Source organism: Rattus norvegicus, chromosome 5 (assembly GCF_036323735.1).
Source record: "Rattus norvegicus strain BN/NHsdMcwi chromosome 5, GRCr8, whole genome shotgun sequence".
NCBI classification, from domain to species: domain Eukaryota; kingdom Metazoa; phylum Chordata; class Mammalia; order Rodentia; family Muridae; genus Rattus; species Rattus norvegicus.
The window spans coordinates 155,683,768-155,700,017 of NC_086023.1; the positions used below are offsets into that span (position 1 = coordinate 155,683,768).

At 46.7% G+C, this 16,250-nt stretch overlaps 1 protein-coding gene across 51 annotated transcripts in view; it reads left to right on the forward strand.

The window, feature by feature from the left end:
* Eif4g3 (eukaryotic translation initiation factor 4 gamma, 3) overlaps nt 1-16,250 on the forward strand; it is a 220,817-nt gene that overhangs the window by 202,390 nt on the left and 2,177 nt on the right. For 33 of the 51 annotated variants that reach the window (XM_063287466.1, XM_039109643.2, XM_039109649.2 and 30 more), the window contains 5 exons: nt 183-355; nt 1,566-1,691; nt 3,124-3,205; nt 4,990-5,088; nt 8,507-10,290. In XM_063287466.1, coding sequence (XP_063143536.1) covers nt 183-355; nt 1,566-1,691; nt 3,124-3,205; nt 4,990-5,088; nt 8,507-9,091 — 1,065 coding nt within the window. In that variant the 3' untranslated portion in view covers nt 9,092-10,290. Of the gene's footprint in view, nt 1-182; nt 356-1,565; nt 1,692-3,123; nt 3,206-4,989; nt 5,089-8,506; nt 10,291-14,475; nt 14,558-15,326; nt 15,474-16,250 lie in introns of those variants that run through there. The other 18 variants (NM_001401860.1, XM_017593294.3, XM_017593298.3 and 15 more) reach the window with 2 other exon arrangements.

Consider the following 16,250-nt stretch of genomic DNA (forward strand, 5'->3'; position numbering starts at 1 on the left):
AATCAATATTATTTCTCTCTACTTTTTAGCCTAGAAATTTGCAATAGCGCCCTTTTTAATATTAAACAAGGAAAAGAACTTAGAAAACTGTCTTGCAAAACTTTATACTACTTGTAATATATTTAGATTTTGAAGTTACCGTAACACCAGATTTTGGAAAAAGCCTTTGTTTGTTTGAACAGGAGGCCACACAGTGCATAGAGGAGCTGAGTGCCCAGGGCCCACTGCATGTGTTCGTGAAGGTGGGTGTGGAGTTCACCCTGGAGCGGAGCCAGATCACCAGAGATCACATGGGCCACTTACTGTATCAGCTGGTGCAGTCGGAAAAGCTCAGCAAGCAGGACTTTTTCAAAGGGTTGGTATCCTCACAACTCAGCTGCTAAGCACCGTCTGCCATGGTGACCTCTGTGTCACTGCACTGTTTATTCTAACATCATATGCAGTGTTGTTCGATCTAATGGCTGAGGCAGGCACGTTAGCCTCCAGTTTTCTCTGAGACCTCCATCTGGTGTCCGTAATGTGAAGAACTGCAGCTCATTTAGCACAAGGCTTAAGTCAGTGACCCTCAGTTTTCCTCAGGAAATTGTTGAGTTTATGTGCTTACCCTCTACAGCTTGTAGGTTTGTGTGAAATGCTCCTGAGGTGTCGGAAATTGCTGACTTAGTTGCTGTTCCCTTTGCAGAGCCACGGCTCCCTGCCATTGTGGTGCAGCCCCGCCCCCTCCCTCCCTCCCTCCTACTGTCTTCTAGTAGAGCAGGTCTAATGGCACGGCTTTCGTACACTTTCAAGTTTATATTTTTTCACAGGTTAGAGAGCCACCCTGATCTGCCTGTGGAAACCTAGCCGTCTTACTGCACTTAGCGAGGACTGCCCTGCCCCACTGTGCGTTCTCGCACCTTTGATGACCGTAAACTCACACCTGAGCCTTTTTTTCCTCAAGTTGTTTTCTGTGTTTTTGAGACAGGGCAACCTCTGTTGCTCAAGTTGAACTTGTGACCCTGTCACCTTAGCCACAGCTGGGAGTGTGGGGTGTATCCCTGTGCCTTCTTTTTATATTTAATTTACCTTTATTTTACTTCACAGCAAAAAAATACATTTCACAGCACAAAAGTCTGGAAAACTCTAGACTACTGCGGGGGTGTATAACCTATAGTACAGTGTTGTGGTCTTCCCGCTTTCCCACAGTCGGTCTCTCTGATGCCTTTCTCCCTCCCTGTGACTCTGGCTAGGTGGTCACATATGTTTCAGTCTGTGATTTTAGGATAGCTGTTACCCACACGCTACATGGCTATCTCAAAATTTCAGAAGTCGTTTCCATACAAGGTCTTCTCTGCCCCAGCCCTGGCACTGCCAGCTCCTCGGGGTTTCAGTTTGCCTTCACCTGCTCTGCTCTTCACCTCAGCACGCAGTGTGAGGAGAGAGTACTGTGACCACGCACGCTCCCTCTTCATATAAAAGTGCTTAGATACATAAACTTGGTGCTTTACTGATTTTGATCTCTATTCAATTTTAACTTTTAAATTACATTTTCAGTGACTTTTTTTCCCTTCTTGTTCTTATTTCAGCTTTTCTGAAACCTTGGAGTTGGCAGATGACATGGCCATTGACATCCCCCATATTTGGTTGTACCTGGCTGAACTAGTCACCCCCATGTTAAAAGAAGGGGGAATCTCCATGAGAGAACTTATTGTGTAAGTTGTATTTGTTCTATTTAATGTCTATCGAGGTAAATGTGTCAACCCCCTTTCCCATTCTGGCAGAGTGGTGTCCCATTGTCACCTCTGCACACTCATGGGCACAGCCTGTGACTGTTTTGCATTTTTTTTAATATTTATTTTTATTTTATGAGCATTGTTTAGTGTTTTACCTGCATGTATTTCTGAGTGTCAGTGTCATATCCCCTAAAATTGGAGTTCTACAGTTTTAAGCTGCCAGGTGGGTGGTGGGAATTGAACCCAGGGACCTCTGGCAGAGCAGCCAATGCTCTTAACTGCTGAGCCATCCCTCCAGCTCCTTAGCCTCCATTGTCTGTAGTGGAAATCTGTTGAGGATGTGAGAGACCCTTGACCCTCTGGGGTGGTAGTCACTGCAGTCTCAGATCAGAGTCCGGGAGGTGATTATTTCTGGACATTTCTTGTTGGCCGGAGTTTCCCCTGCCTCACTGAGCTGCACCGTGCTATTAGTTATGCTTATATTATGGTTATTCTATTTCATTTTTTTATTTTTGGTTTTTCAAGACAGGATTTCTCAGTGTAGCCCTGGCCTGGCCTGTAACTCGCTTTGTAGACCAAGCTGACTTCAAACTCAGAGCTCCTCCTGCCTCCGCTTCCAAGCGCTGGGATTAAAGGTGTGCGCTACCAGACCCTGCCAGGCTCAGATTAGAAGAACGTGATGCTGCTCTGGGTGTGAATGGGCATCAGTGCCACCTGGATCACTAAGTAGTTCTCTCATGACACTGCTGTCCGTGCAGCGGTTCCTACAGTCAGACTGCACACCCCGCAAGCCTCCTCTTAGACTCACAAGTATACATTGGCTTTGGGTACTGTGAAGTCTTCATGGGAAAGCAAAACAATAAAAACAATTGAATTGGGCACAGACTCATGTATTGACAGTAGAACCCTTTTGGAGGAATTACGATATTGACCCTAGAGAATTTAATTTAGGAAAGACTTTTGCCTCCCTCTGAAAATACCATAAAGAAAGGAAAATTCTATCTTAAATCTACTTGTGGGGGTTGGGGATTTAGCTCAGTGGTAGAGCGCTTGCCTAGGAAGCGCAAGGCCCTGGGTTCGGTCCCCAGCTCCGAAAAAAAGAAGCAAAAAAAAAAAAAAAAAAAAAAAATCTACTTGTGACTGACCTTAACTGAGCATCAATCTTGTGTGATGCCATAGGTAAGTAGAGAGAAGTCCTCAGCACTTCAGTCATTGAAGTGCTTAAATATAAAGACAGAGCCAGGGCTTCTGCACCTCTCCTGCTCCTCCACTGCGCCTGCAGTGAACAAGTCTGATGAGCTGGCCCGTGTGCTGTGCTGGCCCGTGTGCTGTGCTGGCCCATGTGCTGTGCTAGCCCGCTGTCCCAAACAGAAGCATGTCAGTGCTCACTGGCTGCTCCTGTCTTTTCCAGGGAATTCAGCAAGCCATTACTTCCTGTTGGTAGAGCTGGGGTCCTGCTTTCCGAAATCCTGCACCTTCTATGCAGACAAATGGTGAGTGTCAGACCCTTCGACCATGTGGGAAGGGCAGTGACAGCAGTGGAGCTTGGCTTCTGTGAACAATCCAGGCTCGGTTCAGTGTACAAGCATTCCCATGGGAGAAGAGCATGGCCGTTGCTTGGCCTGGTTTCCGTCAGAGGTGCATTTGCCCTTTTGTTACCGATGACTTTGGGAAGAAATTACCCAGTCTCGGTGGGAATGGGCAGCTGTACGTCCTAAGCAGTCTCAGGCTGCAGGATACGTATGTCTGTTTTGTCTTTTTTAAACAAAGTTAATATGCTGCTTTCAATAGATTTCAATTTAAAAAAGAAGCTTTGAGGGGGCGCTGAACACATGACTCCGTGGTTGAGGGAACTGGCCGATCTTTCAGAGGACTCTGGTTCGGATCCCAGCACCCACAACTGTCTGTAACTCCAGCTCCACGGGCTCCGGTGCCCCCTTCTGGCCTACATGCACTTTTCAAAGCACTCACGAGTCATAGAGTAAAGAGTCACAAAATGGTTAATCTTCTTCCTTTTGACAAGTAAAGTGCTGGTGTAGTCTTCTTAGAAGTAGGTGGTAAAACGATGGTGCGGGAGAGTGAACTCTCAGTTAAGCATCTGTTATTCCAAAGATAACTGAGCCTCCAAAGGCTGTGTAGGCTGGAGAGGGAGTGAGGCAGGCAGTCGGGAGCCATTAAAACAGAAGTAGGTGGGGCTTCATCCCAGCAACGTCATCTAGAAGGGGATGCTAGCACAATGCAGAGTCCCCAGAAGATGCGGGGGCGGGGGGTGGTCATGCTGCAGTGGGTCTGAGCCTCGGGTGCTGCATGATAGCTTACAGTGCTGTAGGTTTGCCTTTTTAGTTCTTAAACCAGGGCTTCCTGCTGGCACAAAAGCCCTTGTGTCCCCCATCTGGGAAACTGTAAAATGGATGCTCTCAGCAGCCTGCTTCTGGTGACTTCCTGTTTTATGATAAAGCTCTCTCCCATATGTCTCGAGTGTTTACTGAACTGTTCTTCTAAAGTTGGCGTTCCTCCTTCCACCTTCTTTAGTTTATCCGTTTTGAGACAGTCTCAGGACACAGCTAGCCCCAAACTGACGGCAGTCTTCCTGCCCACCTCCCAAGCAGTGGAGCTATAGGCACGCGCCGCCCTACTCAGCTGAAACCAGGTCTTCTCTTGGTCAAGTTACGTGAGGTCCTTCCTTCCTCACGACCCAGTGTGTCTCACATGGTGTTCATGAGGCAGCAAGAGGACCTGCTTGTGCGCTTCCAGCTGCGCTCACAAATGTGCTCCTCCGCTCAGACGGCAAGGTGGTCCAGAACAGGGATGCCTTGGAGGCCTATGCCTGGCTTCATGGTATTGTGTACACAGAGCTGTCTGGAAGGCAGTAAACAGAATCTGTAAACATGGTGTGTTTGGGGGTTTAGTTATTGATGGAAGTTTCCTGAATTAGGCTTATAGTATGAATCGTTGGCTCATAAGCAGTTACACTAAATCATCCACCATTTCGCTTACTTACCACTTTTTTTAGGTTTGGGAGAGAAGGTCTTTTCTGTAGGAGGTCTGACAAGGTCTGTCTTGGAACTTGTCCAGACTGACCTTGAGCTCCAGATGCTTGGCCACAGCCTACTAAATGCTGTGTCACAGGCGGGGCTTCCATGCCAGGGTCATCCCTAAACTCATGTGTGCTCAGATATCCCAGAGACTAGTCTTTTCATTTTGATTTAGTCTCTAGAAGTTAACACTTTCTCATCAAGCAAACTGTTTTTCTGATGGATGGGTTTATCTGTTTTAGAGCCATAAGAAAGTCAGCGCCTTATGGAGGGAGGCCGACCTCAGCTGGAAGGACTTTCTACCAGAAGGGGAAGACGTACATAACTTCCTTTTGGAGCAGGTGAGACACAGTCTCTTCTGATGCCGGTGGGTGTTGGAGGGTGTTAGGTTCCGTGTGTAGCCTTCCTGAGGCCCTGGATTCCATCAATAGCACTGCAGATGGTCACAGTGATGACCAGAAAATCAGACAGGAACAGTTGAGAGAGTAGGGGTCAGAGGTACTGTGTCCAGCAAAGCTCAGGAACAGGTCTGACTGGCCAAGACAGATGCATGTATAGCAAAGTTTGGTTTGGATGCCCTGAGCTCTCTGATGGAAGATTATAGCATCTTGGAAGCTCAGCGTGCTCGTTATGTAATGTCACACACAGATGAACAAGGAGGCAGAGGCAGAGTTAGCTCATGTTGGTAGGAGATGTCTCTGTAGGTGAGTGGTCTACAGGCCATAAACATGTTAGGGAAAGGCCATAGTGGCATATTCCTGTGCTACCAATATTCACACATAGCCCAGACTGGAAAGCTTTCCTTCTGGATCTGAGGCTGTGGGTCCTTGACATGCGTGCATTCACCGAAGATCTCACACTCGGGGCTTCCTTTGTTCCCTAACACCAGGAAGCTGTGCAGGCATTGAGGAGCTTGGTCCCCAGTACCCACTGGAAAATGCCAGGTGATGGTGTGTACTTGTCTCCCAGCTCTGTGGAGCCAGAGAATGAAAGATTGGGAAGGCGTGCTGGCCAGCAAGCTAGCATGATTAGTACGTTCCAGGCCAGTGAGAAAGCCTGTTTCAAAACAAAGTAGATGGGTGTTCCTTAGAGATAAACACACTACACAAGCATACGCCTACACACACATGTACACCACATACACACACTTAAAAAAGAATACTTAACAGACTCCATGATCCAAAGTGAACTTGGTAGAGATGAGTTATCTCACAAGAGCCGCTGGTACTCAGAGCTCTGGTTTGAAGCCAAGAGTTAGTTCTCTGTAGATGGGGCAAGGCTAGGTTACCACTTAGAAAGCAGAGAGTTGTAGAGAGGCTTACTGTTTAAAACCCCATAGGTAATAATTGGAGGGACCCTAAAACCAAGACCTTCCCCAGCATGCCTCTGATCTGACAGGAAATGCAGACATTGACAAGCCATGGTGTAGCATTGGTGCACTCTAGGACTGAAAAAACCAGGGACAAAGCTCTCACAGATCCAAATCCTGACTCACCTGGGCTTGTGCATCACGCCAGCACCTGGGACCCCACTCCTGGGGCCTGAGCTCTGATCTGCAGGTTGAAATCAGTCTAGGCTACATGGTGAGGTACTTCAGGAAGCCTGGGGCTAAACCGAGTTGTAACATAACCACTAAGGACATGTCATCTGCTGATGCTCGCAACCCCAAATCTCCGTGAACGTCAAGCCACCCAAGGCTACATCGAGCTGTATCCAAAAAAAAAAAAGGTTTTACGTCAACCTACAGGAAGGAAACACAGGAGATAAGTCGGCACCAGTGCACTCCTCTGCAGTGGCTGGGACTGCACGGTGGGAAGTTCTTGGAGTCCCTGCTGTTTAAGCCCGACAGGAGCATGGCTCGTTCACCAGGGATTTGAGGCCATCTTGAGCAGTAGAACACAGCCAAAGCAAGGAAGCGGAGTCTGAAGACACTGTGTGGGCTGCTGGTGCTCACTTCAGTTGTAGCTGTAGTTCAGGCACTCGAGGGATGGGCGCAAAAGTAGGGCGTCAACTGTCCCTGTGGCTGCCCTAGAACTCTGCCTCCCAAATGCTGGAATCGTAGCATGTGCTACTACAGCCAGAGCAACCGTCCTGTGTAACTCAAGTATGCGTAACGTATATATGGAGCATACTCACTTCGTTTTAAAGATTTTATTCTCTAACTTTTATATAAGAATGTTAGCCTACATGTCTGTGCCACATGTGTGCCTGTTGCCTATGGGGGTCAGAGAGGGTGTCAGATCCCCTGGAACTGGAGTTGTGTGCTAGAAAATACGCCCAGGTCCTCTGCAGCTCCACCCTAAGCCATTTGTCCTCCACTGAGCCCACCCCTATTTTTTAATAACATGTTATCTAAACCTTGGAGAGTTCGGGGAGCTGAAACAGCAGTGGTGTGAGCCGGGCCTCAGGGACACAGCTGAGCCTGTCTCAAAGTCACAAAAAGGAGATGGGTAGAGGAAGGGCTTGAGGGTGAGCTCTGAGGGTGTGGGTACCTGCTGAGCTGGAAAGGGGCTGAGAGGAGGCAGGAGAGAAGGTGGCCGCAGACAAGTCAGGTCTGAGAGGCTGAAGGGAAACTGCTAAAACAGCTTCAGATTCAGCAAGGCCCAGCTCCATGAGGGGAGGAAAGCGCTTCTGTGAGTAGATGAAGCTGGGGCTTCTAGCCAGGCAGAACAGGAAAAAGTCAGAGAAGGCAACAGAGATCACTACTGCAAACGGAGAAGTGGCGCACTGTCGCGGTCCTCTGTTCCGAAGGGTGAGGAGAGTGCCCGAGCACCTTTTGTGCTGTGCATTCCCTAACCTAAATAGTACTGAAGTCCAGAGAGATGCTCAGTCGGAGAAACCGAGCAGGGCGCATGCTTCCCTAGAGCCACACAAGCCTTGATCCCTGCACTGAGCAGAATGGGCTAAACTCCGAGCTCAAGGCTGGCCTGGGCCACATAGTGAGACCCAGTTGAAAATTTGTTCTTAAACACAGGAAAGTGAAGTGGTTGGTCCTTATCAATCTGTGCCTCAGGCCCAGTCAAGGGACACTGGGAAGTAGTATAGACTCCTACACATGTGCCCATTGTCCTTGGGAGGTGGAAGTAAAGGGATCAGGAATTGAAGGTTATCCTTAGCAGTAAAGTGAGCTGGAAGCCAACCTGGGCTGTGATGCCCTATGTCAAACCCAGTAGCAGCAAAAGATGTTATGTTGAACTCAGGTATAGGGGAAAGCCCAGCCCAGCCCTCAGGTTACCAAGAGGAGGAGGTAACTCAGTGAGCATTGCCTTTTCTGTGGTAAAGCTCTGTTTTCAAACTTTTCTACTTTTATTAATCACTTGTAGCCACTCAGCCTTCTTGCTGTCCCCCTAAATACAATTTCTTGAAAGATTGGACCTCATCCGCTGCTAGTAAAGTGACAGCCTTCCAGTTCCATCTGGAGTAGCACCTGCTGCTCATTTTCTCTCAGAGTGAGGCCATGGCTGCCTCTCCTCTCTATGTAATCACCTCAGTGAAAATACCAAGGCCTCGGGGCTGGAGAGATGGCTCGGTGGTTAAGAGCACTGACTGTTCGTCCAGAGGTCCTGAGTTCAATTCCCAGCACCCACATGGTGGCTCACAACCATCTGTAATGGGATCTGTTGCCCTCTTCTGGTGTCTGAAGACAGCTACCATGTACTCGTATATAATAAATAATAAATCTTTTTTAAAAAAAGAAAATACCAAGGCCACATGTAATCACCACAGTGAACAACATCAGTGTCTCATATTTGGTTCCAGAAGTTGGACTTCACGGAGTCAGAGGGACCCTGCTCCTCTGAAGCACTTTCAAAGAAAGAATTGTCTGCTGAGGAGCTGTCTCAGCGCCTGGAGAAACTGATCATGGAGGACAAAGCAGATGACGAGCGGATCTTTGACTGGGTGGAGGTACAAACACTGACTGTGCTCTGCGGTCTCTGCAGAATGGCCAGTGGGTTCCTCAGAGTTCACATTACCAGTCCTTTACTAAATACCTTTTACCCTTCATGCGCCAGTGGCTTTTGTGCCTGTATGTATACAGTGTATTTGAAATTCAGAGACTGTTTCTATAAGCGCTCAGTCATTTTTACTCTTTTTATTTATTTATTTATTTATTTATTTATTTATTTATTTATTTATTTATTTTGTGTTAGTTTTTTGAGACAGGGTCTCATTATGTGTAGTCCTGGCTGCCCTGGAATTTGCAAAGTAAACCAGGCTGGCCTCCAATTCATAGAGATCTTCCTGCCTCTGCTGTTGTACGCTGCCGTGCCCAGGCACTTTCAGTCTTCAACACATAAAACCTATTCAGAGCACAACCCATCCCTCGGAGTTTCATTCCATTAGAACTCATTTCCCTGTGCTCGCCCTAATAAAGTTAATAAGGCGAAGGCAGCTGCTGTGACGTACATTGGCGTACATTTTCCAATCAGTGACTTGAAAATTTAATCCTTTTGCCCTAAGTGTTAGAGTCTGCCTTGTTTCGCCTGTTTGCTGTGTTCCCTTAAGTAGCAATGCTTGTCTGTGAAGAGCACTTCCATGCCTTTCATGAGGTCTCAGAAGCCGAGTTGAGTCTAACTTAAACAGGGCTACCTCTTGGAAGTAAGTGTCTCTTCTGCTCTTGTAGAATCTCCCTTCTCCCACTGTGTCTATCAGCTATGTCTATTAAACACTCCAAGCCTTGAGAAAGAATGAGACCCTGACAACTTGACTTACTTTTCTCGATTTTTCTCCCTCTTTATACAGAGTAATTTTTCTTGAAGTCTTTCTCTTATTTTTAATCACTGCTATAGATGGATGGATAGATGGATGGATGGATGGATGGATGGATGGATGGATGGATGGATGGATGGTCTAGACTTAATGTGTTGTTCTCGTGTTCGGGTGTTTTGCCTGCATGTGTGTCTACACCACCTGTATGCCTGGTGCCCCAGGAGCCAGAGGAGTGTCAGGTCACTGGGACTGGTGTCACAGCCTATTGTAAACACTCATGTAGGTTCTGGGAATGGAAACCCCTTTCCCCCAGTCCTCTGCAAAAGCAGCAAGTTCTTTACCTACTGAGCCCCGCGTCCGCCCTTACCATTGCTTTATTCATTTGTAGACTGTTGTTAGCAGCCCAGCATGAATACAAGGACACAAACTCTGAGGTTTCTTTGCTAGAGAGGGGGGCGGTTTTTTTGTTTGTTTTTTTTGTTGTTGTTGTTTTGTTTTGTTTTTTTGGCTTGTTTTTATGGTTTGTTTTTATGGTTTGTTTGGTTTGGTTTTTCTTTGTATTGGTTTGATTTTTAGGTTTTGTTTTGTTTTGTTTTGAGACAGGGTTTCTCTGTTTAACAGCCCTGGCTGTCCTAGAATTCTCCTTATAGACCAGGCTGGCCTCAAACTCACAGAGATCCTTCTACGTCTGCCTTCCAACTGCTGGGATTAAAGGCATGCAACACATGACCAAACACTGTGTGTGTGTGTGTGTGTGTGTGTGTGTGTGTGTGTGTGTGTGTGTGTGTGTGTATGTGTGTGTATGTGTGTGTACACTATAGTTGTCTTTAGACCACCAGAAAGGACATCGGATCCCATTACAGATAGTTGTGAGCCACCCTGTGGTTGCTGGGAATTGACTCAGGACCTCTGGAAGAACAGATCCTCCTGAAATCTTTATGTCCACATCCTTAGGTGTTACTCTTACCAAAAAACCCAGCCAAGGCTTCCTGCATTCCTTTGAAAGCTGCTAGTACTGTCTGAACTTGGACAGCACATGGAGGCCAGCATAGGTCAGGGGGTAGATTGCATAGGTTTTGAGTTTCGTTGTTTCACATGTTACCCCGGGTGGCCTCCATACCCTGTCTCCAGAGACCACCTCCTGACTCTCCTGCCCCACCTCCTAAGAGCTCGGTAATGTGTCCACCACCATTCCAGCCCTGTCTTGCACTTGGTTTGGGGCTCTGCCCTGGAGGCACTCCCACACTAAACTCAAACCCGTTCTCAGTCAGGTGCTTCTAGCCTGAGTGCGCTCCAGATTTGGGTTGAGACATGACATCTGCTGCTCTGCTTACAGGACGACATCCTCAGATTTGTCCATCGGGGTCTGAGGGGAGCTGTAGGGACCATGTGAGTTGATTGGTCTCAGGACAAAACTGCAAATTGTCTATGACTGTGGCCCTCCCACCCCTCAGGACACTACTGTTCTTTAGCTTTTTCCATGTTCTCCACTTGTCTTTGTAGGCACCATCCACACTTCACCCACAGGGGACTGTAGCATTAGAGAACTCCAAATGCCTTGCTGGAACTCAGAAATTATCTCTCTCTCTGAGATGCCACACACTAATTACGACTGAAGGTTCCATTAACATGGTTACGTTTTTCTTAATGTGACTTTCTAGTTTAACTGCGGGGTCTCTGTGACCACCGCTGAGTAACAATCTGAGGGGCAAGAAGGCAGTTAGGTTCAATATGACTGACTCTGCGACTCTGACTCAAGTAGTTTATTTGAGGCATATATCAGCACAGCACAGTGTGGTGAAAATTTTCCTGGGAAGATTAACTCAATCTTGTGTGCACGATAAAACTTAAAATCTGACTACATCAAACCTTTGGTAAAGTTCACCTTCCATAAAGAAGCATTCTATAGATTGACAGGCTTCTAATGTGTGTTTGGAGGAGGAGCCTAAAAGGTCATCAGGTTATTAACCGTGTCTACACCCAGCCTTCTGGGAGGATACCAGGTGTGCAGTCTTTCCTTGGGAGGCACGCCCCTGTGTGCTAAGCTTCCTGGTTCCTCCAGCGCTTAGCTGTGAGCCCATCTCCTCAGTCTTTTTTATCTATATATGTTATAATTTATTCTTGGAAGGTGGCTAAGCTAACTACTGTGTCACCAGCACAGTTAACTCTTGAACTAGGGATAGCCTCTGCCTTCGGCCAGGTATATAAAACATAGCAGATGTTCTGTTTTCTGTTTGATAAGTCAGACCATGGCTCATATACTTAGCATCCATCCCTTCATGAGTCTCCATTGATGAACCATATGTTAACAATTATGATAATTTTACTTTTTTGTTATTGTTTTTTAAGTTTTAAAACTTTATTATAAATTAGTACATGTTTCTTTACAAAAAAGTTACACATATTTGACCACTCTTATATTGTGATGTGCTGACATTCACAGTGGTTTCTTTAGAATTCAATCTAAACAGTTTCAGCAAGGGTAGGGGTGTTTGTTTGTTTGTTTGTTTGTTTGTTTGTTTGTTTTTAAAGATTTATTTATTTATTTTATGTACAGCATTCTGCCTGCATGTGTGGCTGCAGGCCAGAAGAGGGCATCAGATCTCATTACAGATGGTTGTGAGCCACCATGTGGTTGCTGGGAATTGAACTCAGGACCTCTGGAAGAGCAATCGGTGCTCTTAACCACTGAGCCATCTCTCCAGCTCGTTTGGTTTGTTTTGAATTTTATACATTTCATGCTATTCTTTCCCCTCCCTAAGAGAAGACAAAGGATAGATTTCAACAAATGAAAATTGTACTTAATAAAGATAACTTCTTTAAAAAGCAAGAAAGGAAAGCAGGAAAACTAGATTAGTAGCTCAGCTCTCAGCGCCCTTGTCTGGGCTTCCGTCTGTGAGTCTGGCTGTTGCCTGGGTCATTCTCTATGAGTCTACTACTGACAGCCATCAGCAGACAGATCTTCCTTTCCCCTCCTCCTCTTCCTCTTCCTCCTCTTCCTCTTCCTCCTCCTCTTCTTCCTCCTTCCCTTCCTCCTCCTCCTCCTCTTCCTCCTCTTCCCCTTCCTCCTCCTCTTCCTCCTCTTCCCCTTCCTCCTCCTCCTCCATCTGTTCCATATTTTGCTTAATCCGTAGTCGTCTTGCAGTTTTCTCCATCTCTTTCCTACTGTTAGATGCTGGAATTCTAGTAATTGGTCTTATTTGTACAAGGTAGGGGCAGTTTGTTTTCTTCTATCCCTTGTTGAAGAACACTCAAATGGTTTAAAAGTGTTGTTTGATTTCATCCCATTAATTGGTTGGTTTTTACTCCCATAGCTTGAGATCTGATCCTTTGTAGATTTTGAGTATTGTTCAGAACTCAAAATGTTGTCCCAACATGTTTTTTTAAAAATATTGTTGAATGGTAGTACATACTTTTAATCCCAACACTCAGGAGGCAGAGGCAGGCAGATCTCAGTGAGTTTGAGGCCAGCCAGGTTACAGAGTCAGGACAGCCAGGACCACACCAAGAAACTCTGTCTCATAAAAAAATAAGTAAATAAATAAATAATACAGCTGGAGAGATGGCTCAGAGGTTAAGAGCATTCATTGGCTGCTCTTCCAAAGGTCCTGAGTTCAAATCCCAGCAACTACATGGTGACCCACAACCATCTGTAATGGAATCTGATTCCCTCTTCTGGTGTGCATGAAAACAGAGGATTCATATCATCCAATAATAAATAAACAAGTAAATAAAGGTTTTTATTGAACAAACCTTTATATTTTCAAAATAACATGCTTATGTTTTTGTTTATTTTCCAACAATAGTTGTTCCAGCTTTGAAGAAGTCACTCTTTGAGGCTTAGCTTCAGTCCAAATAATGTTGTTGAGGTTTTGTTTTTGTTATTTGGGGTGGGTTCTGTTTGTTGAGAGAGGTCTCTCTCTGTAGGCCAGGCAGGCCAGGCTCCCAGTGCTCCACCTTGCCAGCTGAATACTTAGAGAGGTGTAAAGCAGACATCATCACATCTCGGCGTGACAGTGCCATCCTTGGCGCCTCACATCCCCCGCCCCGCCCCCCCGATGTGCCAGTGGCTCCATGTGCTGCCTCTGCTGTGGCTGACCTGCTCAGGAAATCTCTGGAACAAAGCCCTTCCTTACTGCAGTGCTGCTGTCCCAGAGAGCTGCTCATCTGACACCCTGGCCTTGTATTTGAGGGCATGTGTCAGGCCTTGGTTCTAAAGTCGTCAACACCAAGCTCTGTAACCCTCAGTTGACAATGACATCGTCAGTGTCTCCTGGCCAGATGCTGTGTTCAGACAGACTCTGGTGGGAGAGACTGTGGGAACCAAATGTCGACTCTTTTCTAGTCCCTAAGAAGCATGTTGAAACACGTGGAGCACTTGCTTCAGGACTGTGTGTCTGTTTCTGCCCTGCTGCCATCGGCTTAGTAACAGAGCGACAAGACCCGCGCAGTGGAAGTAAACCTGGGGTCCCCTTTACATTTATTTGACCTCTGTTACCACCTGTTTCTTGGCTCTTGCTGCCGAAAGCTCTGTTTAGGCGGAGCTGGAAGTCAGCCCCATTTGTAGTAGATGAAGGTAAAGCAGCAGTGTTGGTCAAGTCTGCCTCACACAATGTTGAGAACATGCTCCAGGCTGCACTGCCGCCATGGTGAGGCAGCATCTTGCTGGTTGGCTCCAACTGGCCACACGCTCACTTTATAGAAGACCAAGCTGCCTAGACCTCAGAGATGATTCTACTCCGCCCTCTCCTCCTTCCCAGACCCCAGTGCTAGAATAAGGAACGGTAACCACACCGGCCTGTGCCGCAGGGTTAAATGTGTGGGTGTTGTGCATATTCTCTTGGGGGTCGTCACTGAGGAGCGCTGTCTGTCATTCAGAGGTTGCACTTCCACATGATCATGGTGCTTGGCGCCGTGTGACTGTGTGCAGATTAAGAAGCACCTTAGTGCGCTGCAGTGTTTCACAGACGTGTGCCAGCACATGGCACTAACATATGTTCTGTTTTCCTCCTCCCCAGGCCAATCTAGACGAAAGCCAGATGAGTTCGCCCACATTCCTTAGAGCTTTAATGACGGCCGTTTGCAAAGCAGCCATTGTCGGTGAGCATCAGAAGTACAGGTGTCGGCTATACACGTCATGGTCTGATTTTATATTGTCTGAAATCTGCAGTTCCTGTGCAGATGTTGGCATCATGTCATGCCACCTGCTGTGGCAGTCCTGGAATGAATAGTTACTCTGTCCTTAAGAACCAGGTCTGAGTCTCATCTGCACACTTATGTTCTGCAGCTGAGCAAAGTTGTTTAGTGCTCTATGGGTCTGAGAGATTTTGTTCCTTCCTCTTCATCCTCAAGGCCATATCTCCTAGTCATGAATGGGTTAAATATTTTTCATGTTTTATTGAGGTGGGGCTCATGTAGCCCAGGCTAGTCTCAAACTGACTGTGTAGCTCAGGATGGCTTTGGACTCCGTATTCTCCTCCTTTTGCCTCTCAAGTGTTAAAATGACAGGTATATGTGACCAAGCCTGACTTATGGGTCAAATGTCAGGCTGTATGACCACAAGCACTGTAGTAACCATCAAGCTAGAGTGCCACCTCCCAGTTTTGTCTCATGGTATTCGCTGGAATTCCTATATTATTAATTAGTAATATTTTAATTCACATGGCAGATTATAATAGTGCACATTTGAGTATTACATATTTATAATATTTGCCTGGTGTGTGAGACACTTGGTCCAGGTCCCAGCACCACCCAGCATGGGTAGTCTTTGCTTTGGGCCTCTTTCTCACCTTTCTCAGGAGTGCCTGCCTATCTGCTGTGCTCAGGATGGCCCTGGGATAATGTTAGCCTGGTTCTTCTGTCCCTCCAGCCGACTGTTCTACCTTCAGAGTGGACACTGCTGTGATCAAGCAGAGAGTGCCGATCTTACTCAAGTACCTGGACTCAGACACAGAGAAGGAGCTGCAAGCACTTTATGCACTACAAGCATCAATAGTGAAACTTGACCAACCTGCCAGTAAGTTTGCATCCTGGTTCACTGAGCACAGCCAACCGGGGAGAGCTGTAGGTCTTGAAAGATGATTAGGGGGGCTGGAGAGATGGCTCACTGGCTCATCTTCCAGAAGTCCTAAGTTCAATTCCCAGCAACCAAATAGTGGCTCACAGCCATCTGTAATGGGATCCGATGTCCTCTCTGGTGGTCTAACGGCAGCAACAGTGGACTCATATACATAAAATAAATAAATCTCAAACAAAAAAGAAAAAAAGGAAAGAAAGATGATTTGGGGTTAAGACATGGGCGGAAGGATAGGGAGGCAGAGGCAGTTGGATCTGTTGAATTCCAGGCCTGCCTGGTCTTACAGAGGGGGTTCCAGTACAATCTGTCTAGAAGAAAACAAGCAAACAAACAGCAGAAGTAGTAGTAGTAGTTTGGGGACTAGATGGCTCAGTGGTTAAGCACACTGACTGCTCTTTGCGTGGACCCAGGGTTCAGTAGCTTGCACCTATATGGCTGGTCCTAACTGTCTGAAACTCCAGTCCCAGGGGGCAAGCACCATCTTGTCTCCATAGCCACCAGGCATGTGCATGGGAAGATGGACATACATGTAGGCAAAACCCCTGCACACATTAAAACACTTAAAAACAAAAAGTATGACTCATCGGTGCCTAGCTCCCCCATTGTCCCAGCACATGGCATGGCTAGGGCAAGAGGACCGTGACCTCAAGGCCAGCGTGGGCTACAGCGTGGTGAGAATATACCTGAAACCAGAAGACAAAAGTAAAACTGGTATAG